Genomic DNA, 17,456 nt, shown 5'->3' with positions numbered 1-17,456 from the left:
ATCTCGGCACAAAGCCGGGTAGGGAAATGGTGAATGCGGGAAATTTAAGTTGATTTTGTTTTACCAGGCGAGGCCATGATGAGTCTCGTTCGCACGAGTGACGGAGTCGCAAAATGTACAAAAGCAAAACAAGCAAAGTACTGCGTTTAAGCAAATAGAAACCAGAACCCAAACATCTCTGTCATATGACAAATGGAAAATATGTTGCACAGATGTAGATAATAATAATTAATATATATAAGGCGCCCCTTAATGCATCTCAGAGGGCGTCAAGAATTGAAACGAGGGAAGCAAGTAAGAAGAAACTGGGGGAGAGAACGACTGATGTGACGAGACGAGAACGATTGAAAGAGATCAAGTGAAGGCTTTCTAAACAGGTGATGGCTGAGGGTTCTTCGGGCGAGACTTTAATTGCACCTCCATCGCCTTGGGATGGATTCTTTCACCCTCCGATGGCAGAGAAATCCCTCCGCCCCCTGCAGAGTTGCGATTGTGATGAGCGGGGTGGGGGGGTATGAAGGTCGTAGTAGCCACGACCTCGATTGATGACGAGCGCGTCACGGCCGTGGTTGGTGCCGCACGCAGCTGGAGGACTCGGTGAGGGTGGAGGTGGCGCCATCGCAGCAGCAGCAGCGGCAGCAGGAGCAGCAGCAGCAACAGCAGCAGCGGCAGCAGCAGCAGCAACAGCAGCAGCAACAGCAGCAGGAGCACGCGGCCGCCGCCATGCTGGAGATGGGCACCAGCCTGCTGAGCCAGACGGCCGAGCAGACGCGCAAACTCACCCACATGGAGACACAGGTGGGGGGGAGGGTCACCCACATGGAGACACAGGTGGGGGGGGGGGTCACCCACATGGAGACACAGGTGGGGGGGGGGCTCACCCACATAGAGACACAGGTGGGGGGGGGGCTCACCCACATGGAGACACAGATGGGGGGGGGGCTCACCCACATGGAGACTCAGGTGGGGGGGGGGGGTCACCCACATGGAGACACAGGTGGGGGGGGGGTCACCCACATGGAGACACAGGTGGGGGGGGGGGGGCTCACCCACATGGAGACACAGGTGGGGGGGGGGGGCTCACCCACATGGAGACTCAGGTGGGGGGGGGGGGTCACCCACATGGAGACACAGGTGGGGGGGGTCACCCACATGGAGACTCAGGTGGGGGGGGGGGCTCACCCACATGGAGACTCAGGTGGGGGGGGGGTCACCCACATGGAGACACAGGTGGGGGGGGTCACCCACATGGAGACACAGGTGGGGGGGGGGGGGCTCACCCACATGGAGACACAGGTGGGGGGGGGTCACCCACATGGAGACTCAGGTGGGGGGGGGGGGTCACCCACATGGAGACACAGGTGGGGGGGGGGGGGGTCACCCACATGGAGACACAGGTGGGGGGGGGGGGCTCACCCACATGGAGACACAGGTGGGGGGGGGGGGGGCTCACCCACATGGAGACACAGGTGGGGGGGGGTCACCCACATGGAGACTCAGGTGGGGGGGGGGGGTCACCCACATGGAGACACAGGTGGGGGGGGGGGGGTCACCCACATGGAGACACAGGTGGGGGGGGGGGGCTCACCCACATGGAGACACAGGTGGGTGACTAACGGTGACTAAGGGTGACTACGGTTGATTAAGGGTGACTACGGGTGACTAAGGGTGACCGCGCGTCGCGCCGTGGCAGGTGCTGAACCAGACGTCGCGGCTGGAAATCCAGCTGCTGGAGAACTCGCTGTCCACCCACAAGCTGGAGAAGCAGCTGCTGCTGCAGACCCAGGACATCGGACGCCTAGCGCAGAAGAACAAGTGAGGAGGCCGCCGCGTCGCGTCGCACCGCGCGGCCGTCGGGTCGAGACGATTGCCGGCAGCTCCTCAGTGGCGCGGCCGCCGTGGGTACAGGGAGGGTCCGGACCCCCCCCCCCCCCCCCCACTTGTTTAGCCGTGGCCGAGAGACGCCGCCAACACGCGTCGTGCGTGTGACCCCCCTACCCTGCCCCCCACCCCTGGCCCCCTCCTCTGCCCCCCCCCCGCCCCTACCCCCTTCCCCTGGCCCCCCCTGCCCACTCCCCCACCCCTGGCCCCCTCTACTGTACCCCCTCCCCCCCTCCTCTGCCCCCCCTCCCCTGCTCCCCCTCACCTGCCCACTCCCCTGCCCACTCCCCTCCCTCCGTCCCCTGCCCCCCTCTCTTTCTCCCCTGCCAACTCCTTCCTCCCCTGCCCCCCTCCGCTGCCCGCAGGGAGCTGGAGGTGCGGCTGTGGGAGCTGGGTGACAAGCACCACGCGGAGCTGCGCGCTCTGCGCGAGGAGAAGGCCGAGCTGGAGCGACTGGTGGGGAGGCAGAGCCAGGCGGTGGGCGCGCTCGAGCGCCAGCTCGGAGCCGCCACCGCCAACAACTCGAGGCTGCAGCGGCAGCAGCAGGAGCTGACGGAGAGCGTGCGCTCCCTGCTCGCCCTGCTGCCGCAGTACGCGCAGGGTGAGCGGCGCACGCGACGGCGTCACCCGGGCAACGTGCGCGCCGTGCCGCCGCTGAAATCCACGGCCACTGCAGCCGCTACGGCCACTGCCGCCTCGAGCCACCATCACCACAGTCACCACCACTACAGCCACCATCACCACAGTCACCACCACTACAGCCACCATCACCACAGCCACCATCACCACAGTCACCATCACCACAGCCACCATCACCACAGTCACCACCACTACAGCCACCATCACCACAGCCACCATCACCACAGTCACCATCACTACAGCCACCATCACCACAGTCACCACCACTGCAGCCACCATCACCACAGTCACCACCACTACAGCCACCATCACCACAGCCACCATCACCACAGTCACCATCACCACAGCCACCATCACCACAGTCACCACCACTACAGCCACCATCACCACAGCCACCATCACCACAGTCACCATCACTACAGCCACCATCACCACAGTCACCACCACTACAGCCACCGCCACTACACTCACCACCACTACAGCCACCATCACCACAGCCACCATCACCACAGTCACCATCACTACAGCCACCATCACCACAGTCACCACCACTGCAGCCACCATCACCACAGTCACCACCACTACAGCCACCATCACCACAGCCACCATCACCACAGTCACCATCACCACAGCCACCATCACCACAGTCACCACCACTACAGCCACCATCACCACAGCCACCATCACCACAGTCACCATCACTACAGCCACCATCACCACAGTCACCACCACTACAGCCACCGCCACTACACTCACCACCACTACAGCCACCATCACCACAGCCACCATCACCACAGTCACCATTACCACAGCCACCATCACCACAGTCACCACCACTACAGCCACCGCCACTACACTCACCACCACCACAGGCACTTCAGCCACCTCGATTGAAGCCACTGCGCCTAAAGCCACCGCTCACGGTTGGGATTTGTGGAGTGCCACCTGGGGTTGCCACCTGTCCTGGTTTTCCCAGGACATCCTCGAGTTGAGGTAGCGACTGTAGTTGCTGTCCTGGGAAATCTGTTGCTTCAGAACAATAATCCACCATTCAAGACAATTCCTGTATTGTAAGGTATTCTCATTCCCAGGATATGTCCAGGTTTGTTTCTGCACCTCAGAGGTGTCAACCCTAGCGTCACCTCAGAGATGGAGCCATGGGGTTGTCCCGCATGCATCACGTGAGCGTGGGATACTGCAGGATGTTCACAGTATAATACATTTAGTGTCTTTTAGAACGACAATATGCGTCTAATCAGCCACCTCAGAGGTGGTCATGTAAGCTCAGAGTTCAAAACACTGAGCTGGCACCACTGAGAACCTGGATTAAAATTTGGGTTTCAGCCACCCATGATTAATCGATGTTCCCAAGTTCAAGAAGTGGATGGTCTCAGGCACAAAAAGCTATCATAATATTAAAATTGGCAATATTCCAGCTACGAGAATGAAAGATTGGCTTGACCATCTCGTGACGGTTCCATACACGAGTGTGTGTGGGGCAGTGCGCTCCATGCTGTGTAGAGCAGCGGTCGCCAGCCTGAGCATCCGCAGCCGCGTGCCGCTCTTTAAGGACTGCATGCGGTGCGGCTCTTGAAATTAGAAGAATTAGAAGAAAATTGTCTCTTCTTGTTATTTTCGTTGCTGACCCCTGACCACGGAAGTCCAGTTCAACCATGGGCAGGGATGGGCAACCTGCGGCTCTTTTAAGGACTGGCTTCGTGACGTCATTTATGAAGGACCCACCGTCTGGTATTCAAATTGCATTGCGGCTCTTGAAATATTGAGGGGTTTTTGTTGTTGTTGTTACCGAATGCGATACAAATAGCTCTTCTTGCTATTTTGGTTGGCGACCACTAGTGTGGAGGATTAAAAACACCCACGTGGAGACACAGGCGGGGGGGGGGGGGGCTCTCCCACGTGGAGACACAGGCGGGGGGGGGGGGGCTCTCCCACGTGGAGACACAGGTGGTGGGGGGGGGGGAGCTCACCCACATGGAGCCGCAATGCAATTTTCAGTCGAAACTATTATCTGACAACCACGATGCACTGCTCTGCAAGACTTCCACATGGATTCTTCATCTCTTGACGACACGCCGCTAGCCCAACTGGAATAAATTGTGGGAAATAAAGACCAAGTGTGAGTAAATAATCAAAAGCAGCCTTTAAGAGCAGCCGAGTATCTCAGAACGCTGTACATCTTGGGGAAGGGCCATGGGATTACATGTACAATTTTGAAGGTACAAAACGTTATACCGCAAACAAGCGGAGGAACTTTATGGGGAAGTCATGGGATTAATATCTGCGTACAGTTTATTTACATGGTAGCAAGGGTGGAATAATTCATGCATACAGTACGCACGGGGATTTGCGGCACAGTTCTTTGGGGAATGAGTGGGAAAATTAGTCGGAGGCGGTCGAGAAACATAAAGTTTCAATTCCAAAATAAATAGCGGGAGGGAATTTATTTAACCAGGTGAGGACCTGCCTAAATACGCATCAATCCTGTGGCGAGGGAGCCCTCCCCCCCTCCTTGTAAGGTGGACAATAAAAGTAAAGAGGCAAAGGTGCAGCCCTGCAAGTGCTTGCGTATGCCACTGCTGGTGGAAGGGCCTCCACTCCACTAAAGGGAGCTCTAGAGAGAATCTTTCAATCGGAACTCTGGCCTACTCTTTCATGCTGGCCAGACACTTTGGATGAGGTGTGTGTACCCGTGATTTTCCGAACCATATGCGACCTGCCGATGGATTGCGGTGGACACATTTATACTTTTCGGTGGACAGAGGCGTGGGCGGAAGGACAGAGGCGCGAGCTGCGGAGGGGGGGTGGAATTTAAGAAACCTGTAACATTTTTCTTGGTTATTTCGATAAAGTCACGTAGAAGGGAAATAAAAAAAATAATAAAAATAAAACAATAAAATTCTCACGACGTTTCGATTGCAATACAAGCAATCATCATCAATTGTGAAAACCACAGCAAGAAAATTTTAAAAATGTGGCGGTTTTTTTCCTTCAATTTTTCTTGCTGTGGTTTTCACACCTGATGATGATTGCTTGTGTTGCAATCGAAACGTCGTGAGAATGTTATTGTTATATTTTTATTATTTTATTATTTCCCTTCTACGTGACTTTACCGAAAGAACCAGGAATATGAATCCCTGCAGTCACGAAAGCTTTAAATCGAAACCTGTATCATTGTTTCGACTGCCGTGCCATGATTCAAGCCGCCGACCTCTGGATTGCATGTCCAATGTGCTCGGGCATTAGACCACGGCAGCATCGGTGGGTAGACGGGTAGACAAGGCCTACTTTTGAGACCAGTTCTAACAATGTCTGTGAATGACGAAAAAAAAAAGATGTTAGATGGAAAATTGCAAGCAATGATTAACTTTACTAAACACATACCCTGCGCTTCGAGCTCAGATCCGTGGGATACTGCACCTTGGAATACTTTTGCATTCGCTCTTTAAGTTGGACAGCGCTGTTTATTTTCTCAAAATTGTTTGAGAAACTAAATATTATGAAATGCGTTTATCGGCCCGGCCAATAGATTGCTTGGCCCGCATCACCCTACCCGTTGCGCTACCTCTGATGTTGGCAAGCGCTGATTTAATTTGCGATCCAAACGAATTTAAATGTTCGGCTCACGGCTCCTCCGGGAAGGGCGTCAGGAATGGAGCTTAGGTTTCGGCTGCCACGGGTGTATGTTCTGCTCACGAGATGAGCGACGTTACTTACATTGAGGCAAATGGAAATTGACTTGGCCTCGGCCAGTCATTGTTTACGCCTCTCAGGTGAACGTTTGGCGCCGACCAGTTAATTCTGGATCTGGGCCAAAAAATACTTCGGAATTAGAATTGTTTTTTCTCACGAGCATATTAAGAACAACCTCCATGCATCGTTATTGTCATGGTCGCCGCCACCATCGCCACCACAACCAGCACCACCACGATCATTATTGCTGCTACCATCACTAATCACCGCCATCATCATCATCATCCAATGTTTAACCATCCATCACGGTTCTGCGATGCCACAAACCATCACACTCCTCCACACGAATGGATCTTATGACTCCATCTGCACGGTGATCGTCCTCCGCAATTCTGCTGTTATATAAAAAAAAATTCATAGTGACTGAATGCGTTTTCTGGTTGTACGGCTTATTGTTTGGCAACGTCTTGCTCCACGAGCTTGGAGCAACTTCAGGAACCGAGTTCAGTTCCAAGTTTGAACCACCCACTCACTCCCCGAGGGAGCTCCCTCCACGTGGAGTAAAACGTCTGACATCTCGCATCGGGAGAGCACGAAGGGCGCATCCGCGAAAACCTACGCGGTAGAATAACGGGAGTTGTAACGGTTGCGATGAATGTTTCCGACACGTGAGCGTAGCGCGCGATTCGACGGAATCGGCTCCGCCTTTTGATAAATGTTTCACGTTGGCAGGTCACGTTGTGCCTGCCGCCGTCAGCAAGGAGGAGCGAGTCCCCTTCAAGAGCTGCGCCGACGTGCACGGCGCAGGCCTCACCAAGAGCGGCGTCTACACCGTGCAGCTCTCCAACTCCTCCGAGCCGACACAGGTCAATATTATCACTTGCGACAAGTAAACCAACGTTGCAGAATATCGGTTCACGTTATGCATATATATATGTGTGTGTGTATAGCTAAGAGACACCCACAGCATACCCACACCGAATATTTATACCCCCTTAATTTCTTTGCGAGTGTGGAACAGTAGGCCAAATACATTCACCAGCGGGCAGGTTAATGAGGTATACAGAACCATTGTGTAATGGTTATTCGTGTGCGGGACGTTGCTGGTTAGATTCAATCTGCCTGTGCGGAAGTTTAAACAATGGGGCAATAAACTCCCCCCCCATTCCCCTCGTCCCTGTTCACCCAGCAGTATCAATGGGGGTACTACACCAAGACGTCTGGCAGAGGAGGCCACAGCACCCTCTGGGAGGGCTTCTCTCTCGAGCTCCCTCCAGTGGAGACCCTTCTGCCAGCAGAGGCGTAGGCACACAATTGCAGCGCTGCTCCTTTGAAAATAATAATAGGGCCTTTCATTGTCTCACTTACAAGGTCCTCTTGCAAGAGGATTGATGCGTATTTAGGCAGGTCCTCACCTGATTAAATAAATCCCCTCCCACTGTTTGTTTTGGAAGTAAAAGTTCTCCACTGCCTCTTAAATACTGTGGAAACATATGGGTGGAGTTAAACTGATGCTGTTAACACATGACGCTGTCAGATCTTTCTTCATGTAAAAACTCGATATTTCCTGAAGAAGGCCAGATGGCTGAAACTTCTAGATTTTTTTTCTTTAACCTGTGAGCAGAAAAGCGTATGTGTCAATAATCGTTTGTATGTTTTATTATTATGATGCTTGTTTAACCGGGAAAGCCTCACCGAGTCTCAAGACTTTTTTGCAGGAGGGTCCTATCAAGTATGCGTAGGATTGGGCAAGGTTTTGCTGTGTAATCCCAAATGAGTAATTTGCAGGTACATTTTCATTAATTGGGATGTTTAGCCAATATCAGTCACATTGTGTGTGTGTTTTTCGTGGATACACACGCACACAACAGGTGAACAACCCAGGCGCTTCTTGTTGTGAAGTGTTATCATTGCACCACCCTCCCGCTCTGGACCGGATTGACCCATAGGCTAATAAGGCCCTCATATGTTGTAGGCCCTCCATTAGGCCCCTCAATTCCACATAGAAGTTAACGGCTGAGCGACGGTAGCGCGACCATCGAAAATGATTTGTCAATGAAATACGATGACATCATCATTCGTGAACTTTGAAAGGGGAAAAAAATAGTTCGGAGAAATTAGTGTAGTGAGTGATGTATGTTTCCTGCATTTACCTTGAGTCGAATGAACGTGTTAATTTTATACAGGTAAATAAATATGTTTAATGACTTCGCAATTTTCGTTGCAAAATTGTAGTACATACTTAGGCCCTTCCCTCCTATCAGCCTTTGACCCCTCATAACCTTAATCTGGCCCTGCCTGCTGCCCAGGTGCTTCTAGGCCATGTAAGGAATGATTGGCCTCTACGAACCTGGAAGTGTGAATCTCTGCGGCGCCCTTTGACTGTGCTGGCACGACGGTCCCTGTGGCTCAGGTGTGGTGCGACATGGAGACCAGTGGCGGCGGCTGGACCGTGATTCAGCACCGGAGTGATGGCAGCCTGGATTTTCACCGCACCTGGGCAGAGTACAAGCTGGTGAGAGCGCACATGCAAAACTTCGACAAAAGTTCCCACCATATGGCTTAACATAGACGGTTAGAGGAAGTGCTGTTATCGAGCACGACGGAGTTGTGGAGCCAGCACTGCACCCAGCCACCTTTGTCTCCCCAGTGCTGATTGGGTCGACCTACGGGAGGTCCAGGACTGGTTTTCATATCCCTCGCTGCTGACGTTAGCCACGAGCGGCAATCAAACTTGGGTCACCGGGTCCGTAACGGAGTGTGCTCACCACTACGCCACCGCTCCCCACATACGCACGCGTACGCACGCGCGCGGCACGCCATCGCTCACTTGGGAGCCGAGCACACGCACGCGCACATGGCAAATGTATTTAGAAAAAAGCAATACCGCATGGACAATCCGTAACGTTGACAAAGAGTGACGTGGCAATGAAAAGCAATTACAGGCCAACGCAGATTACGACATTGCGCAGTTAAGATTACGCGGGGGCGAGCGGCAATTAACTCCGCTGTGCTTTAGTTCCCGATGAGATTACTTTGGACGACAAAATTACCACCTCTCCCCCCCCCCCCCGAGCCGGAAAGGCTTCCACTGCCCACACAAAGCGCGAGAGCGGAACGATCGCGCCGTGCACTTCGGAAAGCTTGTGCTGCGGTAGCCGCTCCAGCGCGTTCAGCACCACAGCTTGAACATCTGAAACGCGACTCCTCGCATCGTCCTTGAACCCCCTATTCCCGGAGAGCGTTTTGAAAAGAAAAAAAAAATCTGTCTTTGAAAACACAAAAAAAAAACCGCGTGGGTTTGCCTGAGGTTATGCTTCGTGGGTTCACTTGAAACCTCTTGAAATGAGTCGCTTTACTCTTTGGTTGCTGCGTCGTCAACCGGCTCGCCTCTCTTGAGTGGCACAAGATGTTTCTCGCTGAACCCGTGTACAAATCCGGCGAGCGGGGTTGATTGCATTACAGGAGGAAATGGGGAGGGGGGGGGGCGGCGGTGGCGGCGGGGGGGGCGAGCAGGGAACAAAGCAGCGGGAGCAAAAGTCGTAACGCTTTCGGATTGTTGCTGAAGTACGCGTCGAGCTGAATTCTTGCAAGGGGTGCGCGGTACGGTGCCGCCAGATAGGCACACGCTACATCGACCCGCCGCCCCCCCCCCGCCCCAGACCATCGTGCGCGGTGCCAAATATAATTGGCGTTCTCTAACGGCGGCTCTTTTCCCGAGAGCCTCGCTCGCTCGCTACATGAAAGCATCATTTAACACGCAGGTTGCCGCAGCCAACAGAATTTAAAAAAGTAAAAAAAATCACGAAAAATATTTTGGGTAAGGCCATGTAATGATCTGACCAAAATTATGTCAATAAAATCCTCCACAACCTCACACAGCCAAACAAATTAAATCGTCACGCGGTGTGCAAGCGTTTATAGCGGCAGTTGTTATTGTTTCAGCTTGCTCGCCGGTGAGTTGAATAACGATTCTCACAATTAGTTTATTTTGGCTCTGATCGTGTAGGGGGGGGGTATAACATACTATGTAAATCTTTTAATATAACCCTCCACCACCCGACAGAACAAGTTAAGTGAAGTTGTCACGTCGTGGGAAAATGTGCCAATTGATTTGGTATTTCAGCAAAACTGGAGAAATGTAGAAGAGGAAGCAAAATGTTGTCAAATTTGCACAACGTTTAGCTGCAAATTCCATCCAGCATCTTCAGCTATTAACAAAAGCTCAGCTCTTGAGTGTCTAATTGGCATAGATGCGAAAACACTAATGAATGCGAATAATATAGGTCGTGAAAGGCTATGCAATTTAACAATTCTCACAACCACACAGCAAGGATTATGAAAGCTGGAATTTGTGTTTGAATGTATGTGTATTATGTATGTGGGGAGCGGTAGTGTAGCGGTTAGCGCGCTGCACTACGAACCTGGCGACCCGGGTTCGATTCCCGCTCACGGCCAACGATTATCTGAAGCGGTCCTGGGCCTCCCCTAGGTCGACTCAGCCTCAAATAAGTACCTGGTGCGATGTGTAAACATCGCCGCTAGAGAGACAAAGGCGGCCGGGCGTGGTGTTGGCCACCCACCCCCTCGTGTGCCATGCCGGCCTTTATAGGTGCTCGCTAACAGCACTTGCCCCTACAGTCTGTTAAGGCTATACGGGGGATCTTTGTCTTTGTATTTTGTATGTTGTTGCCATGTGGTGGCACTACAAAGCCTGTGACCTGAGTTTGGTTCCGGGCCACGGCTAACATCAGTGGCAACGTGGTACCCATAACACTTTTCGAGCTTCTGCTACACACACGGCCTTAAATTGCATTGGGCCGTTGAATTCACAGGAAATGTATTCACCGAGTCGCACCTTCAGATAAGTGACTGCTGACCTCTTGCTGGTTTCTAGAAGTCGTCTGTAATCAGGAGGAGGCAAGGGCCTTGAGTTGTTAGGCTCCCTGCCTCTGGAACGCCGCCCGAACTCATATCACGAATGGCTGCTGGCATGATCAAACCTCTTTACTCAAATTTATCAACGTTCGTTTTAGTTATCCTACGTTGACCTACGTTGATTGGGCGACAGCTTTTTGTGTTTTTATTGTGATGCACTCTGGGATGTTTGGCATGAAGATACGTTCCATCCCTCGGTTGCCACTGTTATTATCCATAATCATCGGCCATCATCCCTTCAAATCGGCGCTCGTGTGTGTTGCAACGTGCGCGTGCCCCGCAGGGGTTCGGCGAGCCGGCGGGAGAGCACTGGCTGGGGAACGAGCACGTGCACCAGCTGAGCAGCCAGCAGGCGCATGTGCTGCGCGTGGAGCTGGGCGACTGGGAGGGCCACCGCGCCTTCTCCCTCTACGAGCGCTTCTCCGTCGCCTCCGAGAAGCAGCACTACCGGTGGGGGGGGGGGGGGGGGGGGCACCGTCACCGCCACCGATGAGAACCCCAAAAAACACGACGTCGTGGGCAGGGCTGGGGACTCGGCAGCTCGCGGGGTTAGAGGTGGCCCCAGGGATTCGTTGCATATACGCCCCATGGGAGATATGTATATACATCAACATACATACATACATATCTGGCCCAGGACTTTATTATTTCTGGATACGTCCACATAAGACCTGCCGACTCTCTGATGTGTTCTAGATTTGAAGCTTTCGTGACTGCAAGGATTCATATTCTTAGGTTTTTTCGGTAAAGTCACGTAGGTAAAAAATTAAAATTAATAAAAGTAAAATAAAATAAAAATCACGACGTTTCGGAGGCAACACAAGCTTCCGTCTTCAGGTGGAACCATCACAGCACGATAGCTGTATCAAGTGAGAGAAATTCCAAGAAACAGTATTTGTATATATACTGGTTGAGGGTGGGAGGAGCCAAGGTAGGCCCTGAATATTATTTTGTGAGGTTAAATAATATTCAGAGCCTACCTTGGCTCCTCCCACCCTCAACCAGTATATATACAAATACTGTTTCTTGGATTTTCTCTGATGTGTGTTGCGCGTTGTTCAGATGTCTTGCCGACAAAGACGCGGCACAACCCGAAAGCACATTGTAGCGCTGTACAGCACAACCTCGGAAACCTACACGGTATTGTAAAGGCTTAACGCTTATAAACGTTCTGCAAATGATATCATATTAGCCACACTAATCAGGTCCTCGAGGGGAATATTCCAGGCTTCTGCTTTTTCATTTAGCGATTCCAAAATATTTGCGTACTCAGTCACTGCAAGGGTCCCTCCTGCCGTGACAGAAGTGGGCCAGGTGTGTGTGTGTGTAAGTGTGGCCTCATGCCAAACGTATTTGAGAGTCCTATTGGGTCCTCAGTGAGGAAAAGGCTCCCTCACCCCTACCATAAATCCAGTGTTCGCGGCTCCGGTGATGCGGCGTTCCTGTCGTCCCATGTGATTTCCATCACGCTGGCGCAAGAGGAACTAAACCGACACGTGACTCGAGTTTAGCACCAGAGTTCAGGGTTTACACGCTCGGGGTGTTTGTCTCCCGCGTCAAGCTCAGCGCGCATCGCCACTGAATTCTCTGTGATTCGGAGCCCAAATACTTGAACACAATAGGGCTTTTGTACAAGGCCTTGGGGGGATGCTGCCGTGGTGAATTGGTTAGCCCACTGGACTTGCAATCCAGAGGTCGTCGGTTCGAATCGACCTCACAGCGCGGCGGTTCTGCGGTGCAATGTTCTTCAATCCCCACCGCTTCTGTCCAACCAGCAGCATTGATGGGTATGCTGCAGTCGACCGGCAGGTTGCGTGTAGTGGGGCAAAACGTGGGTACTCCCTCCTCTTCCAAGATGTGTGACCGGCGTGGAAGAGGAGGCCAAATGCGCTCTCGATTGACCTCTCCGGGAGGAGGTTCCTACGCAAGTAGTGACAGGGGCAAAGCAGTTGCAGGGCTGCACCTTTACCCTGACCCTTCACAATGCTTTGCCAGCTGCGTATTCGATTTTAAGGCTGACGTTAGCGTGCAAGTCATTAATACGGTGAATTATTACAGTGTCCATCAGCGAGCGTCTAAATTCTAAGCTATTTGCTCCGCTGACTTGGGGCTGTCATCGTCTTCCCACGGAAACGCGCGTGAGCGGTGATTTCAGCCAAAACACGAAGCGGGTCGTTGCCGCTGGGGCGGTCTTGCTTGCGTACGGTCGTTCGCAAGGACTCACGCCGCTTAGCGCGACGCAGTCACATTTATTCACGTCAGTCGCCTTCCATCACCACAATACGCTTCCCTGGAGGTCACAGGAATTTGTGTATCGCCCGAATTTAGTTTTTTTTTTAAAGAAAATAAATTCAGGACAAACGGGGGGCGGGCAAGTGGCGGCACATTTCATCCCCGTCTGCCTCACACTTTACTTTTTTCTTTCGCGAAATAATTGTGGAAATTTACGGCCGTTTCCACAAACTGGGCCTGAAAACGCGAGTGTTTGTGCGAATCGCAGCCACCGAAAAACACCCGGCGGTAAGTAAAAGTTAAAAATTTAAATAAAAATCCACGATCACGCGGAGGATTTTTTCATTTTAATCCGGCGCGACTGTTCTAAAGAGAGCAAGTACTTTCGCTCCCATAGACTTAGTGTCTCATAAATGTCTTTAAAATCTCCCCAGTGCGCAGTTCTACCATCTCTTGGGCCCTGTCATGTTTTTGGCATGTGGTATAAAGAAAGAGGGGGGGGGGGGGGGCGGGTGGCTGAACATTGCAAACACATTTTTTGTCCACCCCCCCCCCCCCCCCACAAGACATTCTCGGGATCGTGAGGAGGAAACCTCGGCCAATACAAACGCACCTCAATCGTGCTTTCTCGCGGTCCCTTTAAACGCGCCGCGTAGCTTGACACAGCGCCGTGCCCCGGTCTTGTTTCGCGATGATCCCACAGCGAACGAAAACTTTTGTCACGAATAATACGTCACGCGAAAGCCGAACGTGATACAATTCAAGCCAACGTGCTAATTCAAGTGCTTCGCTTCGTGAGAGAAAAAAATGACACGCTACCTCGGGCGCGGCTGCCGGCGAAACGTTCTCTCGGGGCGGAATGCATTCGTGCCTTTTTACTTTTTAAACGTGACAAGGAGAGAGAGAGAGAGATTTCAATGTCAGCATCATGATGGGCCGCTTTGAGGCTAAGCAGCCGTATCCGTCGTGATATCCAAATGATTTTGCCTCAGACCCGTACACGTTTTTGCCAGGCTTGCAAAATGAAATTCCTGCCGCGGACACAATAATTTATGATTCGCGTCATGGCAAAGCAAAACATGAGCACTATGCACGCACATCTGCGAACGCGTGCCTGTGTGTTCATATGCCATCTGTAAAATGGAACGTCTTTCAAATTAGAACGAAGTTACGTCAATTGGCAAAAAAGTGATTCCTACGCGCAAAGCTAATGATCGCGAGTTCAATAAATCACTGCCGTTGGTTGAGTTGCGGGTATGTATATCTCATTAAGTGCGTACAGGATTCTGTCCCAGTGTAATGGTTGGCATGCTGCACTTAAGATCTACAGGTCGCTGGTTCGATTCCATATCCCGGCACGACAGTCAGCGTGGAATAGGAGGCCAAATAATCAGGAGAGAGGCGCCCCCCCCTCCTCCTTTGTCTGTCACGAGCAAATCAAAATTGCAGTGCTTCACCTTAAACTTTTCAGCATGAATTAACTGTGCATATACCTCGGTAGGGCGCGGTGGTGGCGAGATGTTAACTACCTCGCCTAGTATACAGGAGGTCGTGGGTTCGATCCCAACCCTGACGCCCGCTGTATATTTGTAATTTGCATGTTCTTCCCATGGTCGTGTGGATTTTTCTCCGGGTCCTCCGGGTTTTTCTTTCAAATTTAGAATCAACGTGCGTGTGGAGTAATGTGGCTGCTATCAATGTACACACGATGAGTCACTTCGTTGAGCTATGATTTGTGGCCAGGTCACTTCTGAAAAAGAGTTGTATAGCTCAGTCGGCCTTACCTGGTAATTTTTTTTTTATAGTTTTATAGACGGGTGGGGGGGAGCTGGAGGGGAAAAGCGACCGATGTTTTTTCATGAACAACGTCTCGACTGCCACATCAGCATGAGCGGTGTGCGCCGGGGGCACCTCGACACTCGGGCGACGTCCGCTCCGGTTTCGCCGTCGCTCCCAACGACGGGCGCCGCCAATCAAAGCTGAATGACCAATTCGCTCTCGCTCCGTACTTCTGCAGGATCTTCCACAAGGGCTACATTGGCACGGCCGGGCGGCTAAGCAGCATCGGGCAGTCGGGCATCGGCTTTAGCACGAAGGACGTGGACAACGACAACTGCGTCTGCAAGTGCTCTCAGTTCGCCACCGGCGGTAGGTGCCCCTGCCCACCAAACTTAATCCCCCGCCGACTCCACCACCGCCCCGGTGCGCCAACATCGCCAGCTTCGGCAATGCCCCCCCCACCCCCCATGCCATCCGGGTGCCAGTTCCCCGAGCTCTCGGGATGCCCGCCGCAGTCACGCTCCCCCTGAGACACCCGGCCGACGTTTTTTTTTTTTAGCCAAACGTCCGTCGTGTCTCAAACGTCCCTCATCGTGGGATTTTTTTCTTCTTCTAGAAAGCGCCGTCACCTCTCACATCTCCAAATACTTTCTTCCCCTCCGTGGTCTCCACAACCCCTAGTACAGTCTGCTCTCCACCGAGGCCATTCTGCTGAATGTGGTCTCCTGCGCGTTGGTGCGTCTCGCAAAAGCAGCCTGTTACGTCATAGACCAAATATGGCAGAGCCACGTGAATAATGTGTGAATGTGTAAAAATGTTGTCTTATTAGTGATAAGTGTCAGCGCCTTTGGCAGTCCACTGCTGGATGAATGCCTCCCCATCCTGTGTCAGTCATGAGGGCAGTCTTGACCACACTTCATCGCGCTGCTCAAAGCGGGTTGGTGAAGGAGGAGTCCAGGACCGGATCGCATGAGCCGTGGCCAGAAGTCCAACTGTTGGGTTGGTGGTGCGCTGACTAGACTATTGGGAGAGAGCTTTTAGCAAGCGGCTGTCAAATGTGGCGCGGCACACGAGGGGGATGGTGATTTGTGGCCGGCACCACAACCGGTGGGATCTGCCCGCCCAGCGGCGGTGTGTTAACGCACCTTACCGAGTGCTCGTTGCGGGAGATGTATAGCATATTGTGACACAATTCACATACGCCACGTGATCTCACCACCGTTCACGCAGTATGCTTGAATCACGATTCACAAAATAGACGTTTCATTCCGCTCGCATGCGGTGACAAATTGCTTTCCCCCCGTTCTCTTGCCCTTGCAGGCTGGTGGTTCGATGCCTGCGGACCCTCGAACCTCAACGGGATGTACTACATGTCGGGGATGCACACGGGCAAATTCAACGGCGTCAAGTGGCACTACTGGAAGGGCTCCAGCTACTCCCTGCGCACCACCACCATGAAGATCCGCCCCGCCGACTTTCAGCCGTCCTAAGCCCGGCACGAGGCAGCCTTCCTTCCCATACAGAGAGTCACCAGTGGCGCAAAAGTCGCCGTGACTCAATATCCGGCCTCCTCCTCATCCTCTTCTTCTTCGTGCTTTTGTCGGTCAGCAGTTAATGGCAGCAACGTCTCATTGTGACGAAGAGTAAAAAGGAGGTTTTTGTTCCGTTACGGGCGCTTTTACGAACGCGAGCTGTCGTCGCCGTTTTCCTTCGTAGAGAAAACCCTGCGTCAGGAACCGTCGCCGGCTCAGTCGGCTCGAGATTTCCCTCCGAGTTTCAAATCGACCACGAGGATCGGGCGGCTCTCGTAAGCCGCGGAGTTATCGCTCCCCACCGCCGACAGGAAGCAGGGGATGGTGCCGGGCTTGCACGACATTTGGCTGGAGGGGTGTTTGGCAGCTATCCCCAGGGTGCATCCACCTAATGCGGCGGGAGAAGCTTCTCGGCTTCGCGAAGGACCGCGCGCTCTACGTCATCTCCATGGGGGGGGGGGGGGGTGCTCTCACGACCGCATTTCCTTCGCAGTGAAGGGCGGGGGGGGGGCAGGGGGGGTGGTGGGTGGGTCAGTCGCGGGGGATAAGGGGCGTGCCACGGTGGTGAGATGTTAACTACCTCGCCTAGTATACAGGAGGTTGTGGGTTCGATACCGACCCTGAATGACGCCTGTGTAATTGGAGTTTGCATGTTTTCGCCGTGGTCGTGTGGATTTTTCTCCAGGTCCTTCGGTTTTTTCCCTCCACATTTAGCATCAACATGTGTTTAGAGTATTTCTATAA

The 17,456-nt window shown here is 52.9% G+C and overlaps 1 protein-coding gene across 1 annotated transcript in view; it reads left to right on the top strand.

The window, feature by feature from the left end:
- LOC144946201 (angiopoietin-2-like) overlaps positions 1-17,167 on the top strand; it is a 35,440-nt gene extending 18,273 nt beyond the window's left edge. The window contains exons 2-9 of the mRNA XM_078875043.1: positions 586-798; positions 1,694-1,815; positions 2,247-2,482; positions 6,964-7,097; positions 8,645-8,746; positions 11,453-11,619; positions 15,419-15,549; positions 16,501-17,167. Coding sequence (XP_078731169.1) covers positions 586-798; positions 1,694-1,815; positions 2,247-2,482; positions 6,964-7,097; positions 8,645-8,746; positions 11,453-11,619; positions 15,419-15,549; positions 16,501-16,670 — 1,275 coding nt within the window. The 3' untranslated portion in view covers positions 16,671-17,167. The remainder of the gene's footprint in view (positions 1-585; positions 799-1,693; positions 1,816-2,246; positions 2,483-6,963; positions 7,098-8,644; positions 8,747-11,452; positions 11,620-15,418; positions 15,550-16,500) is intronic.
- Positions 17,168-17,456: the final 289 nt, after the last annotated feature.

The sequence above is a fragment of the Lampetra fluviatilis genome, chromosome 2 (assembly GCF_964198595.1).
Source record: "Lampetra fluviatilis chromosome 2, kcLamFluv1.1, whole genome shotgun sequence".
NCBI lineage: Eukaryota > Metazoa > Chordata > Hyperoartia > Petromyzontiformes > Petromyzontidae > Lampetra > Lampetra fluviatilis.
This window is presented reverse-complemented; position numbering and strand designations above follow the sequence as displayed.